Source organism: Barbus barbus (genome assembly GCF_936440315.1).
Source record: "Barbus barbus genome assembly, chromosome: 21".
In the NCBI taxonomy this organism is placed as follows: Eukaryota; Metazoa; Chordata; class Actinopteri; order Cypriniformes; family Cyprinidae; genus Barbus; species Barbus barbus.
In genome coordinates, this window is record NC_136749.1 from 25,306,823 (window position 1) to 25,334,252 (window position 27,430).

Below are 27,430 nucleotides of genomic sequence, written 5' to 3' on the forward strand. Positions count from 1 at the left end.
ATTGATTTGACAGCACTTATGACGTAATATTCTATACTATTTAAATTATATATCAATCTTTTGCATTACAGTAATGTTTTCTTTTGTATTTCGGTAATGATAATAAGTGTTATAATAACAATAATAAATACTGTTACAATGCAAAACCTTTGTTCTTATAATAAGCTTGGTTTTCATTATGTAAAAAATTTATTTCTTTTAATTTTTTGGGATGAAATACAATCCATGCATGTTCTTGGATTCGTGAGATTCACACTCATACAGAACACACAGCTCACCAAACTGAAAATGACATTCCAGCAAACGGTGCAATCATGCAGAATGTCAAATCAGACGAGTTCCATACTGCGTGGGACATCACGGCTGCCGTGGCATGAGAGTTGCCATAGTGACGCTGTCATTACTACCCTCATGGCACATGCTGGCTAACTGCGTCGATGATCACTTAAAGAACTAATTTTAGCTATGCAGTCTTGGCAAGATGTTGACGCTCTCATTTCGCAGGACGTAGATGAACCAGTGCTTACCATAGAGACATCAACCGTGCTTTGGATATTGTAATACCATGGTATTCTTTGAAAAACCATGGTACATGAATATGACAATCATTCAGTACTATTGTAAATATCAAAGTATTATCTAAAACCATTGGATGTCCACAGTACTTGTGTACCAGTTTGATGTCCCAATAGCCTGTTTTGGCTTTGTCAGCAGGAGGTCAAGGGGCAACTGGTGAGCCTGGTCACAAACATTCACTGCCTAAAGCTCTTCACATTCACACGCACCCTAAAAACAGCTCAGCCCTGTGATGAAATCTCATATGAGCTACATGTACAGTCATAAATGTATTTTTAAGAGCTTAGGAGTGATTTTTGCATGATTTGCTGATGCTGAATACAAATCAATGCAATTATAAATATGCACAGAAAGTCTATTGATTTTGTGCACAGTATGCATCGTGCATAATGAGACTATAAGTTTTAATCACTAACTACATGACTTCAGTGCTGTTACAATGACTCTAGACTGCTACAGGAATCAGCAGACTCGGGAATCATTAAAGCAGATGCTGAATCCTCACTGTTTCTCTCCAATGAGATCTCAGTCTCTCTCGCTCTTTCCTGGAGTCCATCCACTTTAATTGGCCACAGACCAGCCAATGGTGAGAACCCACTGACCTGCGGAGCGTTATTAGTGACTGAGCAGATGGGCTACAATAGTTTAGCTCTCCTTCAACCCCTCTTGAGTTCGAGACTGCTTCTTGAGAAAAGAGCAATGAAGACAATCACCTGTGGCAGGAGGCAAGGCTTTCACAATAATGGAGGCAGTTTCTCTGAAAGTGTAATCAACATTAGACCCACTGACTTACAATGAAGCCACAGAAAAAAGATAGTCATGCATGTTTGGAATGACATAAGGGTGAGTAAATGATGACAGAATATTGATATATATAGACTATTGGCTGAGCTATCCATTTAAAGGTGATTTATGTGTTCAGGGTTATGGATCATGTCCAAACATTATCCAAACATCTTCTCAATATTACATCCATCACTCCGTCTTGGCAGCGGTGTGGTGTGGTTTGGAGTGGAAGACTGCAAGGCAAGCTGGAAGACTGCGATATGAGTGCCTATCTGCCATCTCTCTCATGTTAACCCCCACACACCCCTCACCAACAACCGCCACAAACAGCATCATTACACGCTGTTTAGGCCCTGTGACAAATGCCCCGCTGTCGTCTTGCACACTTTTCACGCTCTGCGGAGGAAAACAAAGGCCCTGTCAATCACTGTCGTCCGACAGAGATGGATCTTCAGCGTGTGTTGGGGGAGACAGGTGTCAGACACCTGCTCAGATCCGAGGGGAGAGCAGAAGTGTCTGGAAACAGAAGCATGACAGCAGCAGCAGCAGTAACGCTGACTCCGATGAACAGAGCACATCAACTACACCAGCATCCAATCCCACAGCTACCTGATGCCGGTTTTGAACCAAATCTGATGCCCCTTTTCTACCGACCAGTTAGTCTCAAACTGTACGGAACTGATGAACTGCTCTGAATTTTTATTTGCTATACATGTAAACAACGAAAAGAGTAACTCATGAGATCAAAACGATGCGGAATTAAATGATTACTTCACAATGACACAATTATAATTAGTCACAATTGCTGATTAGTCTACTAGGTCATATTTTTCTTAAAATACATTTATATTATTCATTTATAAAAAAAAAAAAAAAAAATTCCCAGCAATGCTTTCATTAGCAAACTGACAGTGTGCTTTAGAATTTAATTTCTCAGAAAAGTGGTGAATTCAATTAATTTATATTTATATCAAATGTTCACCAACCTTTAGGGTCAGTAAGATTTATTTTGAAAAGAATTAGTACTTTTATTCAGCAAGAATGCAATCGATCGATTGAAGAAATTAAAGACATTTAAAATAGATTTGTATTTCAAATAAATGATCAAATTATTTTGAACATTCCATTCAGCAAAGAATCCTGAGAAAATGTGGTTTCCACAAAAATATGAAATGGCACAACTGTTTTCATAATAGTGAATAATGATAATAAGAAATGTTGAAGGATCATGTGACGCTGAAGACTACAGTAATGATGCTGAAAATACAGCTTTGCTATCACAGGAAAAAAATACATTTAAAAAAAATATATATATATATTAATAACATTAGGCAATATTGATATTTTTAATCAAACTATACATACAAAAGAAACCTGTGATATCAAAAAAGACATTTAATTAAATGACTTTGGATTTGGGATGGGTCACCATGCTTGACTAGTCTACTGCGCATCCAATTACCAACTAATTGAATATGAAGGTTGATTAACTTAGCGTTATTCTTATACACATATTTAGTTTTAATATTTTTAGCTACAGTGCTTTCAATAGCATGTTGAAAACATACTGTGCTTTAAATTGTGTGTCTTTAAATGTATCGATTAGTCAAATCGAGTATTCATTCAGCAAGCCCTGACTAGTGGACTTTGCACATCTCTACTTTTAATGTTAACAAAACCCGTAAGATTTGTAAACAAACACAGTGACCTAGTCAGTTCATCTAAGTCAGTGTAAACATGGGCCGTTTCTGAGAGACTTCATCAGATTGTCTGACTGAGCGCCAGCTCCGGCATGAGCACCGGCACCGTTTTTGGTGGAAAAGCTGTATGATTCCAATCTTCTGGCTAAATGACAGTTCTAGGCGCCAGCAGTTTCTTCTCCTCTGTCTCTTTCCACTTCCAGGCAGAACTCCAGGTCTCGTCTCAACCCACACGCTCCTCTGTTACTAGGGAGAGAGACGAGAAGCGTTCTGCCCGCAGCTGGAATTTGAGGGTCATTTCAAGAACACAACAAGCTGTTAAGACAGACAATCGAAGCTCCCACGGTCGGTCTCTCTCTCGCTCGGCACACGCGCTCACCCAATCAATAGAAATACAAATGCAGAAAGGAAGGTCATTCAGCAATACTCTGCTGGAATGCATGCTGATAAGAACATTCACATGCAGACCGGTGAAAATAAACAGGCTGATGTAAACATTCGCTTGGCTTCATGCAGCGTCTCTCCATCCTAAACCCTGATGGAAACACACTTGCTCTCAATTCATCCCTGTGGACACACACACACACACAGAGTCCTCGTGCAAACTCTCACAGAAATCTCGCAGGTACATGTGGAAAAATCTTCAGAGTAAACAGCACCGGGATGAGATCTGCAAGACACAAGCCTACAATGCACAGCACATGCACAGAAATAACAAGGAAAGGGATTGATGTTCCCACTTACGGAATACTCGATGGTGCCCTTCGGTCTCTGGAACGACATCCGCCTTCCATCCTTCTTCTCCAGTGTCTTCTTCTGGCCGGTATCTGAAAGCAAGCGAGGGAAGGTTCTCATTATGTTCATGTTCCGCTCTACCCTCAGCTTGACACAAGCTGCCGAGCTCTCAGCCTCGACCGACGGCTCATCCGTCAACAGCGAGTGTGAACGAGCGATTCCGGTGAGCCAGAGAACGCAGCTTTTCTCTCTCTCTCTCTCACCCTCCCTCCTTTCCCCACTGTCTCCCTCTCTTTCTCTCCCGCTCAGCACAATGACAGCCGATGTGTCTTCACCTTGCAATGCCTCCTGCTGCTGCAAGTGCCGTAACAGACAGAGACCACCCTGACCTCTGAGAGAGAGAGAGAGACAGAGAGAGACGTAGTGCTGCCACCTGACAGCATCACATTTGTGTTGTGCTGTGATTCTGTGCGTCTTTGCAACCAATTTCAATGCCTGGCTTATGTAAAGCTAACAGGGCTGTGTTACGTATTGGCACTGATTTTCCAATTCAGTATTGACATCAGCTAATCTGGGTTTGCACACTCTGGGAACTATTAGAGGAATAAAACTGTTATGAGAACTATTAGGGAAACGGAAAGGGAAGTGGTGTGTGGCCAAGTATGGTGACCCATACTCGGAATTTGTGCTCTGCATTTAACCCATCCTATGTGCACACACAGCAGTAGTGAACATACACCTGGAGCAGTGGGCAGTCAATGCTGCGGCGCCCGGGGAGCAGTTGGGGGTTTGGTGCCTTGCTCAAGGGTCTCACCTCAGTCGTGGTATTGAGGGTGGAGAGAGTGTTGGTTATTCACTCCCCCACCTACAATCCCTGCCGGACCCGAGACTCGAACCCACGACCTTCGGGTTACAAGTCCGACTCTATCCATTAGGCCATATGTTCAAATTACTTCTATATTACATATGTTAATCTACTGCTGTTTAAAAGTTTGGGGTTTCTACATTTTTTATGTTTTAGAAAGAACTTTCTCTGCTCACCAAGGCTGCATTTATTTGATCAGTGAAAACAGAAATATTGTAAAATATTTTACACTTAAAAATAGGCCTTTTATATTTCAATACATTTTAAAATGTAATTTATTCATGTGATGCAAAGCTGAGTTCTCAGCATCATTACTCCAGTCTTCAGTGTCACATGATCCTTGAAATCATTCTAATATATGACCCTGGACCACAAAACTAGTCTTAAGTCGCTGGGGTATATTTGTAGTAATAGGCAAAAATACATTGTATGGGTCAAAATGACCAGTTTTTCTTTAATGCCAAAAATCATTAGGATATTAAGTAAAGATCATGTTCCATGAAGATATTTTGTAAATTTTTTACCGTAAATATAACAAAACTTCATTTTTGATTAGTAATATGCATTGCTAAGAACTTCATTTGGACAACTTTAAAGGCGATTTTCTCAATATTTAGATTTTTGTTTTGCACCCTCAGATTCCAGATTTTCAAATAGTTGTATCTCAGCCAAATATTGTCCTATAACAAACCATACATCAATGGAAAGCTTATTTATTCAGCTTTCAGATGATGTATAAATATAAATTTTTAAGGCTGGTTTTGTGGTCCAGGTTCACATATGATGATTTGGTGCTCAAGAAACATTACTTATTATTGTCAATGTTGAAAATAGTTGTATTGCTCAAGATTTTTGTGGAAACTGTGATACATGTACAAATTAACTGATATTAATAATTAAGATATATTTAACTGATATGAAAGTAAATTTCTTTTTATATTCAGTTATTTATTATTTGAAATTTATAATTTATGATTGTAAAAAACTATGATTAATTATAAAATTGATTCTATTAAATGAGATTATATTGAACCAAAACATGTACAATAATCGTCGCCCACACTTTTTTGTGACCATGTTACAGTGTGATTTTCTCCCATAACAAAAAAAGGTAAACTTCAAAAATGCCAAAAAAGTCATTATGAAGGGAGACAAACAAATTAATTGCACAGCATTTACAAACAGCAGTTGATTGCATTCATCAAACTACTCAGCGCTGGTGTAAACAAACAAACAAAAATAAACTTTTTTAAAAAAAGAGATGAACTATCAAGGATTAGCAACATCTACAGAACAGGAGGTGTGCTACAAATAATGTTTAGGTTGACGGAAATTTGAAAAGGCAAATATTAAAAGATCAATATCAGATCATTCAAATGCAGCTTGCAATTATCAACCCAAAATGTATATCCACTAGAACTAATGTGTATGCATATAGTCTCATGGGTGTGCGTGTGTATGTTCAGGGTTATGGGAGCGATGTTAGCAATTCCCCCACGTTCACTTTGCTTCAGGTGGTCCGTCCATCTTCATAATTAACATTAACTGCAGAATCCGTCTAACAGGTTCTGCACTTGTGACAGTGTGACAGAGAGATGCTCGGCTGTGCAGCCATGAGTCACAGTCGTCCTGCTATTTCTGTGCTCACACCAAAGAGACGGCAGCGAAAGAAACCAGGCCAGCGCAAGCGCTGATACAAACACTGATCTTTTATCCAGCGCTTTCACGCCTCTGTTTGAGAGCGTAACCTGACAAACAGCGACAGTGGCTGATCTCTCTGTATTTACAGTACATGTCACTGAATGAGACGTCTCATAGAGCGCCTCCGAAATAGAGTTTTATTACTCTAAAACACATTGTCATGATATTTAGAAAGCTGATCTGCACTGATTCTAAGGATGATGTGTGATTCCCACATCCAGAGACATTTGAGATTTGGAATAGGACGGGAACAGAAAAGAATTCTGCAGTTTTCCTTCCTGTGTTGACATGCTTTAAAATGAAACGGGAAGTCTGGGCAGAACATAATTGAAGGATGAAACAAAACAAAATATAAAATTGCGTACTAAAGCACTTTGAACATATTTCTTTAATTTTCTTTTAATATATATCTGTGTTCTATACACACACACACACACACATACACACACATATCCAAAAAATAATTTCACAGAAATGTAGATAAAAAAAAAACAATCAATCAAAAAAATAAAAATAAAAAATAATAATAATAATAAAAAAAAAATATATATATATATATATATATATATTTTTTTTTTTTTTTTTTTTTAATGACTCAATTACAGCGAAACAGATAATTTATATTAATCTATAATTAATATAATTCATATGTTTACAACACCCCAATAATAGATCGCAAAAATATGCTAATGTCTGTATGTTCCAGTATGACAGCACTGAGGCATGAGTCAGAGAGAGAAACATACCGAGCAAACACACACAGCAGAGATAAGTTCCATGAAAATCGGCGAAATTGTCTAGAATTGAACCTGTGTGTGTATATATCTTGTCTGAAGCGGGCTTTTCACAGGTTGAGATAAGAGCTGCCACATCGACACTAAACAAAGAGCCCAATGTGTGTCAGAGACACCAAATCCATGGTCTCTGTGTCTCTGGATGGACACTGACCACACACAGAATGTTCCAGAGCCGCAGAGACCATGGATTTGGTGTCTCTCAATCAACAAAATATGACAAATCTCTTGAATAAATATGCATTTGTTCTCAGTACTCATGATACGTTGGGTCTGTTCACAAGTCCAGTGAGCTGCACTGCTTTCTACATATGCAGCATCCCAGCTCAAATGAAACCTCATAAGTGATTTGGAACACTCTACACAGGCAGCGGCACATAAACCACACTTTTGGAACAGCGTTTGCATCTATGATGTCTTATAATGCTGCCTACGTAGGCAGCTCACTGTGTTTTAGAACACAGCCATTGTACTGTGGCTCACTGATTATCTAGCATTTTGTGCTCTAAATATAAAGGCCACTGCTAATAAGAAGTAGTGTTCAGTGGTCACATAACACAGGTGGGAAAAATGGGATAAGGCCACATGCTGTTCTCTTTTTACTTTCAGTGGCAAAGGAAATAATATTATTCCTGACCCAGATACATTTGTTTGAATTGCATGCACATTCATTAAATAAAAAACAAAAAGAAGTGTACCTCAGTCTTATGATTTTAAGCAGTAAAAGCTCTCAAAAAAGGCCAAAAAATGGTCTATGGCAGTTATACTAAAAACATTAACCCAGTCTTGAGGATCAGTTATAAGTGAAGTATGCAAATTCGTAGACTTTAACCATGGAGATGTAATAAAGCATAACAGCTTATACCTATGAATGAGGTTTGTACATGTACAGGCCTCAGTATGCCAAACATATAACCTAATATGGCTTATAATGATCCAAATGATCCAATTACAATTGTAAACAAACATTTTATAATATATTACATATTTAATTATATATAATTACTATAATTAGTTATGACTTTATTATTATTTTTTTTTAAATTAAACAAAAAATATACAAATTAATATATTTTACAAGAGATTTTACTTTTTTTTTAATGAGTACTTCTGATCAAGGACACATTAATATGACAGTATGACAAAAAATGACAGTAAAAACGTTTACATTGTTAAAACTCATTTCTATCTCAAATAAAAGCTGCATGTATAAATGCATTTGAACTTTCTAAAAAATACAATAAATATAAAATATAAATAGTCTAAAAAAAGCAGCATAACTGTTTTCAACATTGATCATAAGAAATGTTTCTTGAGAAGCAAATCAGCATATGTGACCCTAGACCACAAAACCAGTCATAAGTGTCAATTTTTCGAAATTGAGATTTCTACATAATTTGAATGCTGAATAAATAAGCTTTCCATTGATGTATGGTTTGTTAGGATCAGACAATATTTGGCCGAGATGCAACTATTTGAAAATCTGAGGGTGCAAAAAAATTAAAATATTGAGAAAATCGCCTTTAAAGTTGTCCAAATGAAGTTCTTAGCTATGCACATTACTAATCAAAAATTAAATTTTTATATATTTACGGTAGGAAATTCACTAAATATCGTCACGGACCATAATCTTTACTTAATATCCTAATGATTTTTGGCATAAAAGAAAAATGGATAATTTTGACCCATACAATGTATTTTTGGCTATTGCTACAAATATACCCCAGCGACTTAAGACTGGTTTTGTGCTCCAGGGTCACATATTAGATTATATTAGAATGATTTCTGAAGGATCATGACACCAAAGACTGAAGTAATGATGCTGAAAATTCAGCTTTGCATCACATGAATAAATTACATTTTAAAATATAAAACAGTTATTGTAAATTGTAATAATATTTCACAATATTAATGTTTTTATTGTATTTTAGACCAAAATGGCAACCTTGGTGAGAATAAGAGATTTAAATAAATAAAGCTTTGATAGGTGAAATTCTGTCAAAGGTCTTCTTTCACACTTTCAAGCTGCATGAGTTGAGGTATCATTCATGTCTGCAAGGTATCTATCAAACAGTGCATGCTGAATTACAAAGCAAAGAGACATTACAAAGCTGACACTGCATTTAAAGTTATTTTTATGTATTTGTTGTGTGTTCCTTATTTGGGCGTTGTTGTCACACAAAGACACAGAACACATGCGACCAACTTCAGCGTGACAGAGAAAACAACCAGGCTTGTGTTAAAGGCAGCTGCAACGACCCGGCGGATGTTATTCTTAGACCGCTCTCATTTACTGCTCAGAATGGTGCTGGAAACAAGTGCCCCATCATAATAAGCATGTGGTACACACACACACACACACACACAGTGCTGGAATGAGATGATTACGGCTGTGTGGAGACGTTGTTATTTGCCATGCAAAACTCTGCTTCATCTGAACAACAATGAACAAACAATCTGATTCACTCTTCCAAGATCGGTCTTAAAGGGACAGCTAACCCAAAAACGAGCATTAATCCTCCTCATGTCATCCTAAATGCATGCTGTTATTCTTTTCAAACACAAAAGGAGCAAAAAACAACAACAATACAAATAATATTATTTTTGACTTATAATCCTCATACATCAACACAGACCTGTACTAAACAAAGCATCTTTACTGATGAAGACACATACCAACATACTGTAAATATATAAACAAATGCAATTGTGTGACATCATTCGCTGTGGAGGATGACTCAACTTATATAAGGCTGAGATACTTGACACTCGTGAAGTGAAGCCCTGTTCAACATCCAGATACAGATTTGAGAATCTATAGGCATGAAAAAGCTCTTATGTTTACAGTGATAGTGTAAATGCATTATGTAACCACTAGACACACTGTCCTAGTATGAAGTATATAACATGCTTTTCTGACAGTAAAGTCATAACTTTTCAATGTGAGCTTTTGCTCATATGACTGCATGTCGTTCTCAAGTTTAGATTCTTTCTTCACATAAAGCCAAGACACCTCACAAAGCTCATGTATTAGAAACATATTACTGATATGGGTTTCCATAACAATGGCAGTGCATCATGTATTTACATTTAAACACACATTATGTAATATATTCACAGGATTCGTGTAATCTGATTTCTGACAAATTCTACTGAAAATATCAGTTTCAAATGTTAAACAGGAAAAGAATCACACTTTGTCACGACTGCGATGAAAAGTTGGCACACATATGCTTCCCATTTCATCACTTTCTTCACACATATTGTTTCTGCTTAAGGGGATATATTAAGAACTTTTAGTTTTATTTTTCTCTCTTAGATTCAGTTATAATTTTAGTCTTTTTTGCACTAGAAAGTGTCACAATTTAGATTTTCATGAACATATTCCATCCCCTCTCTGAAATTTAAAATGATAAAAGGCTATTTTTGCTACTGTACCTTTAAGGCTTCTATACACACTGAGACTGTTACTATTCAGACAGTGGTATTATTTTTTAACTAAATTCATTCTGAATCTAGCTTAGAAAAATAAATTAGTTTCATCATATTACCCATTTAGCAAAGGGAGAACGTACATATTAAGCACACTTCCATTTTTGAGATCAGATTATAAAAAGAAAAAACTATTTATTATCCTACTTGATGTCTTAACCAATTGATATGTTTGTTACTATATAATTTCAGGTCAATCAGATCATTACACCACAGATATATGGGTCTCCATGTGTTCACATTTTGAAAGCTGTCTAAAAACTTTCACCAAAAGAGGAGCCCCTTAAATGTGCGTTTTTTTAGATGTTTAAGCCTTTATTTTGGGTAAGTTTCACTACTTATTGTAAAATTAAGAGATTAATGTTCAGACTTTTGCATATTATAACCTGGAACTTGGATGTGGGAAATAATTACAGTTAGATCCTAAAGATAGTTTTAGCAACATAGCACAAATGCTACAGAACACAGTTAGCTGACTAGCTGTATAAGATTGTGTGCTACGCTAACATATTACTTCACAGGCATTACTGGCTCGTACTTTTACATCCATAATATTATAAATTGACAGTTTATTGCTGGTCTGTCTTTTACAGTGCTGTAATTTTGAAAGATTTCATATTATTTTGAGGTGAGCTTAAAGGGTGCACAGCTATGAAAATCACACAGCTTCAGTGTGACATTAATAAGAAAAAGTACAATTTCATAGATCTTGTTAATAATAATTGTTCATATTAAAATATGTATGAACTTAATACATGACCTAGACTATTTATTTAGCAAAATCCTGTCGTTTTAATAAATATTACATGAAATATATTAAAAATTGTTGCTGCTCCCATTAAGCTCAGTGTGCTCTCTATAAGCTCTTTCACATTGAATGTCTATGTAAATACTTCATAAACAGACTTTACATATAAAATGATGGTTGTCACTTTAATTTAAGTTAATCGATTTTCTATGGATTCTGTCAAGTGTCAACTCAAATCTGCAGACTGGCTCTGACCTTTGGTAACTACCATCAACTTTTCCAGACGGTAAATCTGTGGAAATGAGGGCAAAAAATCGAGACTATAGATAAATTGACATGCATTTAAAATGAGGTTTCATAATGAGGCTAGTTTCTGTGTTCATCCCCATGAATGAAATGTTTTATTTGATTTTGTATGTGTTACTTAGCTGAACGTGGACTATAGATGTCGCAATGTGCTTAGATGACTCTTCATTATGAATATATAACTGATCGACTTGAATGCCTTGTTGCTTGATTCTAGTGTTGTTGTTTTTTTTTTGTGATTGACTTTGTACCTTCAAAAAATATTTTTTTACAATTATTCTTAAAAAAAATCCTTAAAATAAACAAGAATTTTTAATAAAACATGATGTGAGCTTAATGGGAACACAAAAATGTACCCATTAAGCACAGCCGGACTTTTTGAATTTAATGATGTATATTAATTGAAATGCTTTTGTCATTTAAAATAAAATTTAATATTTTTGTGTGAGAGATTAATATTTTATTTTAACATAACTTTTTGTACTGAAACCAATATCTTGTGCACTAAAAATGTTTCGATAGATTTTGGTGAGCTTAATAGGTACGTTTACCCTAACACCTATGGGGAAAAACATGGCAAAGTTGCTCACTGAACCGAACAGCTCAAAGTCCCTGGCAGTTGTCACGGCCCAGACTGTCACAGTAACTGGTGTGTGTGTGTGTGTGTGTTTGCTGGAACTGCAGTTTGAATTCTGCGTCAGGGGAGATGCTGAACTCCACACGGTCTGTTCCTTTCCCTCATTAACACCCACCCCAGGTCAATTAATCAAACCCCGATCCTGTCAGTGGCTCTACGTGTGTCGCCCGCGCCAGAGCCTCTCATTAGCACTCACTCCAGGGTGACTAATCGGAGCAAGATCCCTCCATCCACTTGGTTATTGCTTTAGTGAGCACTATTTAGTTTGCAAATCAAATAAAGCAGTGGCTAAAGTCAGCCTCTACACTGCTGTATATGTACTGTGTATATATATTAAGTATATATAAATACACAGACATACATGTATATATATTTTAAAATATTTGTACGTATTTGTATGTAAACACTTGTATGACCCGAATTTCGGAAATGTTGGGATGTTTTTCAAATTTGAATAAAATGAAAACTAAAAGACTTTCAAATCACATGAGCCAACATTTTATTCACCATAGAACATAGATAACACAACAAATGTTTAAACTGAGAAATGTAAAAATTTTGATGCTTGCAGATGCTATCACTTTTTCCCGTGTCACTTGGAATGTGTCCATTTTGATTCATTGTGGTGAGACACATGAGGAAAAAATAAACAATCAGTTGTGGGACTATTCTGTCATACACTGCATACCATTCATTTCTGAACTTTCTACCATCTGTTACTGGAAATGAAATTACTGGTTGATATGTCCCGATCTCAATAAAGTTTACACACGCTTTTAGTCCATGAACTGGATCTCGCTCAGGACGTGGGCTTTCTGTGGAAGTTTAGCCAGGACTGTTTCCAGAATTAAATCACTGAGCCATTTTTGTCCAGTCCATTGCTTAATCACCGATATTTCGAGAATGAATCCAGCATCATTCCCGAAACTTTGCAGCATGTGTCCAAAAAACGAAAGTTTCATTCAAATTCTGAATGGATTATAGCCAAGAAAACACACAAAGCGCGCTCCCATTATTATCACTAAAAGCATCACTCATCAAAGTTCATCACGATCTCACAACGTTCCGCTATAATCAAGCTCTCTAAACTGCACAATGAATCTCTTATTTACATCACGTCTGCACAGTTAGTTATGAGATGAATTCTGAAAAACTACAACGTTTCTGATTGGCCATTGTGTTGAAGAAATCAACAGCTATGTCTTTGATTGGCTACATTGCAACATGCAAAAACATGTTGGATAGTTTGGCAGATCTTTTGTCAGATCACACACACACACACACACACACACACACACACACACACACACACACACACACACACACACACACACGTTTATAATTTCCTCCTTTTTTCTTCAGTATACTACAAAAATAGCAGTATGATTGTATGCTACTTGGAACATATGCATTGTATTCCAGATCTTCATGTGGGAGGTGTGATGCATGATTTCTAAGAGATGACCTATGACTTAACACAGCACAAATAAAAAAATGAGTCTTTTTCAAATTTATTGGCGTGACTAAAGATCACATTGGGATGAGACGTGACGTCTAGCTCAACACGTCCCTTCAGCAGAGATGTTTTAACTATTCTTCATCTCACTGCATGTGGCAGCTTTAGTGCTAAATCCATATCCACCATTGGGAAAGCAGGACAAATAATGCGGGTCAGGGAAAAAAAAGTCCCAGAGAACAGACTGGAGCTGAAAGATCAGCCACTGTGCTGCAGGTAAACAGCTCCCTCGGCCTTTGACGCACACCGGGCCTGGATGCCTAGTCAGAATTTAAAAGGTTATTGAACAGAGGGCAAAGTTTGATCCGCTGAGCGTAAACCCTCCCTGCTACTTTAGCATTTAGTCTAGACGAGTGCAAAACAAACACCGCTGGGGCCCCAATGCTTTTGAGCAATCAATGAAGTTCAAAGGTGATGTCCATGGAGTCAATGCTAATGTTTCATTTTCCTTTTGATTTGCATTTAAGTTCCAAACAAAACAGAAAGTAATCAAATAAGACAATGTATCCTTAATTTGTTAAATATTTAAAATGAATGCAAAATCATAAAGTTAAGTAATGACAAAAGTAATGACAAATCATAAAAGCTCATCTGTAAAGCATGGTGGAGGTGGTGTCATGGCATGGGCATGCATGGCTGTCTCTGGAACAGGCCCTCTCAACTTTACTGATGACTTAATGTATGATGACAGTAGCAGAATGAATTTGGAAGGGTACAAAACCATCTTGCCTACCAATATTCAAGAAAATGCCACCAGATTAATTGGGAAGTGCTTCATATTGCATCAGGACAATGACCCAAAACACCCTGCCAGTTCAGTCAAGGAATTTATAAGAGCAAAGAAATGGAAAGTCTTAGATTGCCCAAGTCAATCTCCAGATTTAAATCTGATTGAACATGAATTTCACCAGCTGAAGAGGAGAGTAAAAGCAGAAACTCCCCAAAACAAGCAACAATTGGAATTGGCTGCATTAAAGGCTGGGAAAAGTATTTCAAAGGATGAGACCAAGAGTCTGGTGATGTCTATGGGTCACAGACTCACTGCTGTGATTGTGCGCAAGGGATCTGCAACTAAATAATAGCTTTTAATCTTTTATATCTGCCTTATGTTCAACTGTCCCAATACTTATGCTCACATCAATGAGTGGGATGAACTCTAAAAGTGCTGTTCTTTTTATTTGGTAAAACATGTATGTGTTGAAATGGCTAATAATAAAATGTGACATTCTGTAGTTTTGTCTCATATTCATCTTTTAATCATATTTGTAAATGTCTTGACTCCACAGCCAACAGAGCAATTTTGTCTTTACTGTTACAATACTTATGGAGGGCATGTGTGTATATATATATAACATTACTTGAAATAAAAGTAAACTTTAACGGAAATAAAACAAAAGCATTAAAAAAGTAAGCTTCGACTAAAACGGAAACAAATTTGTTTTTAAACTATATAGACATAAAAAACTATAATAGTGTCTCAATGGTACTAAAATAATATGTTAATACATTTAATGCATCATACACGGGAAAATATAAGTATATATTTTAATATAAAAATAATATTTAATTACCAGTTATATAGACTGACAATTATATAGTTAGTTAATTATAGAACATTAAATTACCTTTGAAATGTACTAAATGTGCATTAAAATATTAATATTTTATTGAATAAATATTTATATTTTATTTAATAAAAACTATAATTGCATCTAAATAGTACTAAAATCACACTATTAATACATGTGTTTAATGTATTATACATGTAAATATAATAAATATTATTAATAATGATATTAAATTATATATAATATTTACTAAATTCATAATATTTTATATTGAGTGTTTATTTACACTAAGTGCAAATAGCCCGTTTTGTTAGCAGAACATCCAGTGGCGCAGATGGTAAAACGTGTGTTGTACTCCTTTTGACATGATCGACCCGGGTTCAAATCCGCTTTTTGGCGAACTTTTTTCTCCCTTTTCAAATTTCAAAATCACATCAGAAAAGCATTTATTTTCAATAAAAATTAAGGAAATAATCAAAAAGTTGAAAATAAAGTATGGGGTACGGGCAGAGGTGGGTAGTAACGACTTACATTTACTTGAGTAAATTTTTTGAGTAACTAATACTTTTAGAGTATATTTAAAATTGGGTACTTTTACTCTTACTCAAGTACATTTTTAGTGAAAAAACTGTACTTTTACTTAGTTACTGTGGGCGACGCTCCTCTCGTTACTTTATCTTATTGCAATACGTAATAATAAAGATAAAAATGCTTCAATTTATTCCAAACGCGCCGTCTACCTTTCTCTGGGCAACGAGCGATGTCCGTTCGCGAATGATTCATTCTTTTGAGTCAATTCTGTTCAAAGGCTCGATCAAACCTGTTGGCAAACCAGTGAATCGGTTCACGAATCAATTTGAATGATTCGTTCAGTTCCCTGCCGCACGCTGAAGCGGTTCTCACTCAGATAACAGAAAGTTTAAGAACATCAAGAGCGTTGAAGACGTGGCTTTGGATCTACAGTCAGTTGAAAGCAAATCTGCAAAGACTATGGTTTGCTAGCTATGAAGATCTTCATTAGATGAACACCGCGTGTGCTGTCGGTTCCACAGGTATAGATTCGTTTACAGTACACGAACCACTATGACATTACCAGTTAGTTATAAATGCACCTTATACATTAAATACAATCCAGAATTAATTCATTAAATAAGCTGTCACAGAGTATGAAATGAACACCCGCCAAACCCGCGTTAGTTCCAGGAGGAATGCCTTTGCTTAGACACAATTAATATTGATATTTTCACAATATTTACGCTTGCAGAAATAAAAGCTACATTTGTTTACGTTTTGCGGAACAGACGGAAGAAGATCCATCATATGCATTTATTTCGTTATGTTCAGATGCTCTGTAGCGGTCATGTGAGGAGATTTCTCTCTTCTCCATGTCAGAGGTTATATAGATACAAAATAGATAATTAATATACTTTAAAATTAGGGCCGGGACTCGATTAAAAAAATTTATCTAATTAATTAGAGGCTTTGTAATTAATTAATCGAAATTAATCGCATTTTAATCGCATATAAATATTTGACCTGAGAACAGTGAGAAGTAAGTTTTTTTTATATGGATTTTTAAATTTCCCATCCACAGGGCCAACCAAAGCGGTCTCATCAGCTTCTTTGTCCATGTTCACTGTGGTTTGTTTTTGGCTGTTTCTCAATATGCATTCTTCAGCGATCTTGCGTCCTTGTGTTCTCGTTCTACGTCATCATTAACCGTCGAAGTTCAGTTCCAATTCTCAAGAACGCAAGTATAGAGGATGCATGAAAGTGCCCGGATATGTTCTTGAAACTGAGGATGCATCGAGTGCAGACTTGAGAGAATCGAGCCGTTAGAAATCCCAGAAAACGCTGTGGGTGGCCGGTGTACGTAAGCCTGTAAGCTTTAAAGTCGCTCTCACAAATACTTAACGGCTCTTCAAGTTGAAAGTAAACATGTATCGTTTTGTTTTGGTTTTTATTTTAATAAAGTTATAAGACCCGGAGAAAGTCTGCATTTTTATTGGCATATTAAAATGAATCTTAACAGTAAAACATATAACGCTGTAAAATAAAACAATACAATTATATGAAAGTAATATCTATAATAGTATGAAATGTTTTAATAAGTTATGACATTTTGTAATATTTATTGTTCATTGGTCGCTGTTTATGCTGAGACTATGCGGTCAGTTAAGCAAGAACTCAGTACATCTCAGTTCTCATAAGTGTGCGTTCTGTGTTCTCGCGTCCTTCCGAGTAGAGGGACCCAACGCAAATCTCGCGGGAGCGGGCGGTTTGAATTGTGGTGCGGGCGGGAATGGGCGGCTAAAAAAAACACTGCAGGATCGGGAGGTAGCCTAGCGACATGATGTCATTGTCAACAAAATCAAAGTACTTGAAGTCTAAAGAAACGCGCGGTAGCCTAAGCGTTTTAGATGTCCCCGATAGCCCAGGCTATATTCATCTTCCCTACCAGTGCGTCAGAATACATGCAGGTCAGGGACAGAAACAAACATGAATCTATTTAATAATAGCAATACAATATGTTTTTTTTTTTCCTGCGGGACGGGAGAAGACACAAAATCAATGCATCTCTATTATCGTGCGGGAATAAATTCTCAGAGTTTTGCGGGTGCGGGCGGGAGTGGACATACATATTGCGGGAGCGGGTGGGAGTGTAACACACATGTTGCGGGAGCGGGCGGTAATGGTCAGAAATTCGGCGGGCGGGAGCGGGATGAAGAAAACAGTCCCGCGCAGGGCTCTACTTCCGAGTTCGTTCTTCCAAGGAAGCTTGGCAAGACCGGTCTCCACGAGAACGCAAGTCCGTTCTTTGCGTTCTTGGAATTGAGAACGCTAGTTGGTGCTGCAGTATAATCGGTCCGCCGAAACTCATCCAGTGAGAAACGTTCCGCGGTGCAAAAATAAGTGCGATTAAAATGCGTTAAAAAAATTTAACGCGTTATTTTTGTGTAATTAATTAATCTAAATTAACGCGTTAAAGTCCCGGCCCTATTTAAAATATAATTTAATTCAGTGATGCAAATCTGAATTTTCTATCAGCTGTTACTCCAGTTTTCAGAGTCATATGATCCTTCAGCAATCATTCTAATATATTGATTTATTATCAGTGTTGTTGAAAAAAAACAGCATATGCTAGTTTGGTATGTTTTGAAGCTGTGATGCTGGTTTATGCTGGTCTTTTGCTGGTTTATGCTGGTCCTTAGCTGGTCATGTGCTGGTCTTAAGCTGCTCAGACCATTTTAGGACCAGCTTAAACCAGCAAAAGGCCAGCCCAAACCAGCATCCCATGCTTCAAAACATACCTATACCAGCATATGCTGTTTTTTTCAACAGGGTTTTGCTGCTTTTTTTGGAACCTGTGACATTTTGTTCACAATTATTTTATGAATAGAAAGCTGAAAAGAACAGCATTGATAATAAATCAAGATATTGGAATGATTTCTGAAGGATTATGTCACACTGAAGACTGGCTTAAAGGCTGATAAAAATTCATTTGCATCACTGAAATAAATTACATAAAAAAAAAACATCTTTTGAACGGCAGTTGTATGTGTGTGTGTGTATATATATATATATATATAAATTGTATCTAAATATCTATACATCTAAATAAAAATAGACTATATTCAGTATATGATCCAAAGTAGCGAGTAACTAACTACTTGAGTAGTTTTTTTATCCGATACTTTTTTACTCTTACTCAAGTAACTATTCAGACTATTACTTTTACTTTTACTTGAGTAAATATTTCTACAAGTACTTTTACTTTTACTTGAGTACAGTTTTTGGGTACTCTACCCACCTCTGGGTACGGGTAGGGTTAGGATAGGTGTAGGGAGGGCTTTATTGTCCCAATATAAGGTGGCATCCATTTAATAATTTGAATTAAAATTAAAATTTACACTGAAGTTATTATTGCATACTGTTTTATAATGTACTACAATACTGAGGTGCAGATAATCGCCACTATTTGCAATAAGTAGTATAAATAGCAGAAAATCCTGGTATTTTAACAGTGTAAATAGAATCTATAGCTATTTGCAGTGTAAATTGCATCCTTTGCTATTTGCACTCAGTGTAAATGGCCTCTGTCGCTATTTACACTTAGTGCAAATAGCTGCTGCCACACACACACACACACACACACACACATACATACATATATATACATACAGTGCCCTCCACTAATATTGGCACCCTTGATAAATATGAGCAATGAGCAAAGGCGGCTGTGAAAACAAATCTGCATTGTTTATCCTTTTGATCTTACACCTAAAAAAAAAAAAAAAAAAAAAAAAAAAAAAAAAAAAAAAAAAATCACAAAATTCTAACCTATAATTGAAGTAAAACAATTGAAAGTGAGGAGAAAATCTCATGATGAAATAAATGTTTTTCTTCAATGAATGTTGGCCACAATTATTGGCACCCCTAGAAATTCTTATGAGTAAAATATCTCTGAAGTATATTCATATTTAAATTTTTTAGCACACCAGGGTGACTAGGTGCATGAAATTGTCCAGCCATGACTTCCTGTTCAACAGGATTATAAATATGAGACCAAATTCCCTTAATCATCCATCACAAGGAGTAAAACCTAAGAATATAGTTCTGATGTGCAGAACAAGATTGTTGAGCATCACAAAATAGAAAGTGGCTGTAAGAAAGAGTTAAAGCACTGAAAATCCCCATTTCCACCATCAGGGTAATAATTAAGAGGTTCCAATCAACTAAAGATGTTAAAAATCTGCCTGGAAGAGGACGTGTCTATATCGTCCTAATGCACGGTGAGGAGGAGAGTTTGAGTGGCCAAAGACTCTCCAAGGATCACAGCTGTAGAATTGTAGAGATTAGTTGAGTCTTGGGGTCAGAAACCTAAAAATATATATCAAACATCCCCATCACCACATGTTGTTCGGAAGGGTTTCAAGTAGGGATGTGCAACAGCAATCGAGTACTCGGCCGTGACAGTGACGAATGATCATGAAAACGATGATCGTGGAAAAATAATCTGATTGGTTATAGCAGCACTTTGGGCGGCACCCTGAGGTCTGATTGTTTAGCTTGCAACAGCATGCGGTTCAAAGTATAGACGTCAGAAGAGAGAGAAGCTTGGCTTTGAAGTCACGTAGTGATGATGTCTGGGTTAGCTACATACATATCTAATTAATATAATATAGAATGTGTTGGGATATTAACATTTATTTACATGCTGAATGCGCTACATATTAGGCCTACCAGTGTTTAGTTTCATGCTCAAATGCAATGCCTGATATTGACCAAGTTATTTGTTCATATTGCTTTTAGATGTTTCTTTAAAAAAAATACTGATCCTATAATGATGCAACAGTGATTTTTTTCGTCATATTTGCTGCTAAAAGCGCATCAGGCAGGAGCTCGCTCTCTCTCGCTACAGCGCGTAACTTAAATTTCACTGGCATCCTTTTGTGCAGATACAAGTTGTAATGTTACGTTTATGTTATGTATCTAAGTTATCCGATTAATATAATAGGAAGTGTCATAGAACGGGTTTCAGTTTATTGGCATAAAGTCAGCTTCACCTCAGGCAGCTATTCTTTTTTAGATGCTTTTTTTTTAATAACATTGCATCATAATCATAATCTAACATCTAATCATGTATTAATGTTTTCGTAGACATGTTTTTATGTCATTTTTATTTTTAACATTCATTTTCATAACAGTCTTCAGATATTTTCATTATCTCCATTACGGCCATGCCCCGCCCCCTGCACAAGCCCCGCCCCCAGGAGTACTCGATTAATCGGTTTTGAAACCTATCGATAATCGAAATAAGATATTTCCAAAAATGCCCATCCCTTGTTTCAAGGAAAATTCTCTTCACTCATCCAAAAACAAACTATAGCAAATTCAGTTGTCAGACACGACTGGAACTTCAAATGGCACTGGCCATGGTCAGATGAAACTGAAAAAAAGCTTTTTGGCAGCAAATCCACCAGATGTGTTTAGTACAAACAGGGATAAAAAAGCACCCCCATGTCCACGGTTAAATAGACTGCTGGATCTTTAATTTTGTGGGCCTGTTTTTCATCTTGAAAAACATCTTGTTCAGATGCATGGCATCATAGATTCTATCAAATACCAACAGAAAAAAAAATCAAAACCTGATATTCCACCAGGACAACAATCCAAAACAAACATCAAAATAAACACAAAAATGGGTCAATGAGCACAAAATGAATCTTTTACCATGGCTGTCCCTGTCCTCTGACCTGAACCCAACAGAAAATGAGTGGGGTGAACTGAAGAGAAGTAGTACTAACATGGAGATGTGAATCTGAAGGATCTGGAGAGATTCTGTATGAAGAAAATGGTCTTAGGAGAAAACTCAGAGCTGTTACCCTGGGAAAAGGATGTTACAATAACTGGGTGCCAATAATTGTGGCCAACATGAACTAGAGAAAGCATTTATTTCACAATGAGATTTCCCCTCTCACTTTCAATTGTTTTACTTTAATGACAGGTTGGAATTTTGTGAATTGTTTGAATGAAAGATAAAAAGGATAAACAATGCAGATTTATTTTCACAGCAGCTGCCTTTGCTATCTATCTATCTATCATCTATATATATATATATATATATATATATATATATATATATATATATATATATATAGGGCCTATATAAAACAGTCATTAGGATGCATTTTTGTGTCATTGTTTAATTTATTAAATTATATAAATATTCATACATTTTAATTTACATTTAATAGATTAAAACATTATATAATTAAGAAATTACTAAAAGAATGCAACTAATGACTATTATTATAAATAAATGACTTTTGTGAAATATAGCATAATACCCATGTCCAAGGACAGGTAGTTTTACAGATAAAATCAGCACATGAGCAGTCGTGCCATGCTAGCTTCAGTTCTGTTTTGGCATCCACACCTCTTGGGTTGTCACAGCACAATACTGGCTAATGCGCCGAGGAATTAGTCTTAACTCAGTAATGAAAACACCCACACACCCCATTCATCTTTGGGGGTGATATAGAGAAAAGCAGGACACGTCTTGTGCCTCCCACGTCCGTCTAAAGCCAGTGCAGATGTATGCTAATGGACTCACTGCGCGTCCAGCACGGCATCAGTGCGGCCCACTCATTCTTTAGACCGGTTCCTCTCCCGTAATGAGAAAACACTGTGCCGTTATTTCATTGTTTTGGGAACGGATGCACATTTACAAATAGAATGACTACTGAAATTCCACCATTGAGCATTTGGGGGGATATCATATCATTAATGACTAATGAATGAAAATATCTGATAATGTTTATCATGATTATAATATTTATAAAGATTATAAATATTAATTCATGAAAGATATTTGCTTTAAATTTAAAAAATGCTAAATTGAAACACCATCAATCCCCACTGTATTTAAGCAATGCTTCATTTTGCAATGCAGAAATGTGATTTCCTACAGTCAGCTACTGTTTACACAAGGATGAGCTCCATTTGTTTTTATCTCTGTGTTTTTTAATCCATTTATGCAAATAGGCTTACATGGTGCTATCAGCATTGCACTGCTTTGATAAGTGTCAAATGGTAAGGACAGCAATATTGTCTGCTTCAGTTATCCTTTTATGCGTCTAACTGAAGGTTGTGGTGAACTAATGGTTCAATGCTATTTCCTGTACTTTGACAATTTCACAGCAGTCAAATCCTTGCATTTTACTCTTCACTGGCCTTGAATTGGGTTGTATGACCAAAATCGAACAGTATGTCAAGGTAATGTAGCAGTACACATAAGACAAGATAGCTCTTGAAATGCAACCATAAAACATGTTTATTAATATACTATACACTACCGCTGAAAAGTTTGGGGTCAGTATGACTTACTTAAAGGAAATTAATGCTTTTATTCAGAAAGGGCACATTAGATTAATCAAAGACTTTAAAAAAAAAATTATATTTCAAATAAATGCTGTTATTTTGAACATTCTATTCATCAAACGATCTTGGAAAAAAGAATAACAGTTTCCATAAAAATATGAAGCAGCACAACAGTTTTCAAAACTGATAATAATAAGTCAGCATAAGTAAATCAGCATATTAGAATGATTTCTGAAGGACCATGTGAGACCACTAAAGACTGGAGTAATGACTGCTGAAAATTCAGTTTTGCCACCACAGGAAAAAATTACATTTTCAAATTTATTAAATGACCAACTACTATATATCCACCTATATCTACTGCAGAATAAACAGGATTGCAAAATTGATGAAACATGTCATCATACAGCATATATCATCATGCCTCCCAACCATCCTCTGTCCTCTGGTCTAATTAGTCCTTGCAATTAAACTGACTTACAGCCCACTGTGACAGGAATACATAACACAGAGACATATATATATACACAGACTATTTTTAAGGTGGAGAAGTAATAATCTATCAGTGTCAATACAATATGAAGGGTTCCTACAGAGTTTGACCAATATAATTCCATTACTTTATCAGTTGGGTCATGATTTTTTAAAAATCAATGAAATGAATTAAAAAATATTTACTCATTTTTACATTATTCCAAATCTGCATGACTTTTTAATATCCATGAAATTCTAAATATGATTTTTTCCTAATTTGAATAAACTCCTAATTTGCTGCTCATTAATAGTTATAAGGTAGTTGTTAGATGAGGAGTATGATTCTACGATCTAAAATATGGTCATGCAGAATAATATGTGCTTTATACTAATAAACAGCTAATATGCTAGTAATACGCATGTTAATAAGCAACTAGTTTTTAATGAGAATTGGTTCCTAAACTAAAGTGTTAGCAATTTAGAATCACATCCCTCTTTTCAATATAATACATAAAATATTATATATAAAGTTATTATAAAATATATATTTGTGATCGTAACCAAAATAGACAAATACAGGTACATCTCAAAAAATTGGAATATTGTGAAAAAGGTCAATATTTTGAGAAAGTGAAACCCATATATTATATAGATTCATTACACACAGAGTGAAATATTATAAGCTTTTATTTCTTGAAATTTTGATGATTATGGCTTACAGAAAATTAAAACCCAAAATTCAGTGTCTCAGAAAATTACAATATTACATAAGATCAATAAAAAAGGATATTTTAAACAGAAATGTCAGGCTTCTGAAAAGTATGTTAATTTCTATGCACTCAATACTTGGCTGGGTCTCCTTTTGCATGAATTACTGCATCAATGCGGCGTGGCATGGAGGCAATCAGCCTGTGGCACTGCTCAGGTGGTATGGAAGCCCAGGTTGCTTTGATAGCGGCCTTCAGGTCATCTGTATTATTGGGTCTGGTGTCTCTCATTTTCCTCTTGACAATACCCCATAGATTCTCTATATTCTTCAAGCACAGTAACACCACGGTCATTGAACCAGCTTTTGGTACCTTTGGCCGTGTGGGCAGGTGCCAAGTCCTGCTGGAAAATGAAATCAGCATCTCCATAAAGCTTGTCAGCAGAAGGAAGCATGAAGTGCTCTAAAATTTCCTGGTAGATGGCTGCGTTGACTGTGGACTTCAGAAAACACAGTGGACCAACACCAGCAGATGACATGGCAGCCCAAATCATCACTGACTGTGGAAACTTCACACTGGACTTCAAGCAACATGGATTCTGTGCCTCTCCACTCTTTCTCCAGACTCTGGGACCTTGATTTCCAAATGAAATGCAAAATTTACTTTCATCTGAAAAGAGGACTTTGGCCCTTTTCCTGAAGATGTCTGAGCGTGGTGACTCTTGATGCACTGACTCCAGCTTCAGTCCACTCCTTGTGAAGCTCTCCCAAGTGTTTGAATCAGCTTTGCTTGACAATATTCTCAAGCTTATGGTCATTCCTGTTGCTTGTGCACCTTTTCCTACCCAAATTCTTCCTTCCAGTCAACTTTGCATTTAATATACTTTGATACAGCACTCTGTAAACAGCCACACCTGTCAGTAATGACCCTCTGTGACTTACCCTCTTTGTGGAGGGCGTCAATGTTCATCTTCTGGATCATTGCCAAGTCAGCAGTCTTCTCCATTATTGTGGTTTCAAAGAACAAGAGATCCCCGGAATTTATACTGTAGGGATGGTCATTAATTGAAACTCAAATGTAAATATTCTAATATTTTGAGATACTGATTTTTGACTTTCATGAGCTGTAAGCTCTAATCATCAAAATTAAAACAAACAAAAAAAAACTTTTGAAATGTTTTACTTTACATGCAATGCATCTAAAATATATGAGTTTCACTTTCAAGTTACAAGAAAAAATGAACTTTTTCCAGTTTTTTTGAGATGCATCTGTATATATTAATTAGAGACATTTAATGTACGTTTATTTTTTTAAATAGTTATTTTATATGACAAGAGCGAGGAACCATGAACATGTCAGCATAGTCTAAGAAAACAAAACAAGAGCAAAAATGCAGCAATAAACTTTACAATACCAAATGCTTCTACGTGTATTGTAATGCCAGGATATGAACTCTTAACTCTTCCTCACTAAAGTTCACCAGTCAAATGCAATGCAAATGCACAGGAGGGCAGCTGACATGTAAAAACTCTCTCAATAATAACTCACTGTAGTACTGCAGCCATGTTGCACTGTCAAAATTTACAGGCGCGCGACAAGAGCAACAACTATTAGTTTCAACCCGTTTGTAAAACTTTTGCGAGGAACACAAAACTAATACCTGCAGTGTGTGTTTCCTGCGCGTTGTCCAGAGGCGTTTCTGCATCAGAGTAGTCTGTAAACTGAACTTCTCTCACGGTAACAGGCCAGATTTTACCAGTGATCGCGTCTCTGAACGACTGAATATAATCCATATTCAGATCCTCCCCAAAGCATAAACATTTAAAAGCAATAAAACAACCCAGTAACGCCGAGTTATTTGCCCACGGGAGACTGAAACACGCGAGCAGAAGCAGGAACTGAAACTGACAGCAGCTGCTGAACTTTTCCCCGTTTGTTACGCACGCAACGTGACGCGACGCAACGCGACCAAAACGCTCTCTTCTCTACACTGCAAGTGATGGAATGCTGACGTAAACAAAGACTGTGATTGGTCGACTGCCTGCGGCGTCAGGATTAAACGCGTCGCGTCGGTAGCCGTGTACAGTGAAACACCTGAGGGGAAAAATTATTGAAGCAACTTTTCGACGTTTTGTTGTTGAAGTTAATACCAAATTAACGTTGTGAAGTCAATTAGCCTATGTTTACTGGCTAGTTTTGAGTTCGTAAAAATAAAATAATAATAAAAAATAATATATAATATATATTAATAATTTTTTATTATAATATATAATAATAAAAAATAATATATATATATATATATATATATATATATATATATATATATATATATATATATATATATATATATATATATATATATATATACACACACACCTAGTAAGGGAAGCGTCTATAGGCCTAAATATTATAATATTAATTTCAAGTAAAGTTTTCAAATCTTCATATTTATTGGAGCATCTTGCAAGTGTGATACTAATGACCCAGTAAATAAACACATAGGCCTACTTTTTATACACTAACATTACATTTTATACACTAACAACAGTATAAAATAGCTCTGTCACAGAAAATCATGCATGCTAGGCCTATATGATTTTATCGTGCCTCGGACACTTTTGTGGTTGCACAAAACACACCAGCATACACTGCTATCACATGATGTAAACCTAACAGTAAACCTTGAATTCAGAGGGGGCAAATTAGGCAAACATGCTGTAATTATGCAGAGAGTCTCAATTATATTTTAACTTGATGAAAACAGCTTGCAGGGAAAGCGATCAGTAGATCTCCACCTCCCCAACGACATCTATACAGCTCATCTGACGATATGAGAGCCACTGCTAATTGCAAAGATTGTTCAGTGTCTTTTTAATTCATCAAGTTAATTGCATCCCTAGGGGTGACAAATGAAATGTGCCTCTCAGGCCAAATTTACACA

The 27,430-nt window shown here is 36.1% G+C and overlaps 1 protein-coding gene across 5 annotated transcripts in view; it reads right to left on the reverse strand.

Moving 5' to 3' along the window:
- Positions 1 to 27,430, reverse strand: part of LOC306886971 (oxidation resistance protein 1-like) — a gene marked incomplete at its 5' end in the record, with an annotated part of 150,680 nt that overhangs the window by 44,775 nt on the left and 78,475 nt on the right. For 3 of the 5 annotated variants that reach the window (XM_079444387.1, XM_079444388.1, XM_079444386.1), the window contains one exon: positions 3,807 to 3,889. In XM_079444387.1, coding sequence (XP_079300513.1) covers positions 3,807 to 3,889 — 83 coding nt within the window. Of the gene's footprint in view, positions 1 to 3,806; positions 3,890 to 26,149; positions 26,440 to 27,430 lie in introns of those variants that run through there. The other 2 variants (XM_079444390.1, XM_079444389.1) reach the window with 1 other exon arrangement.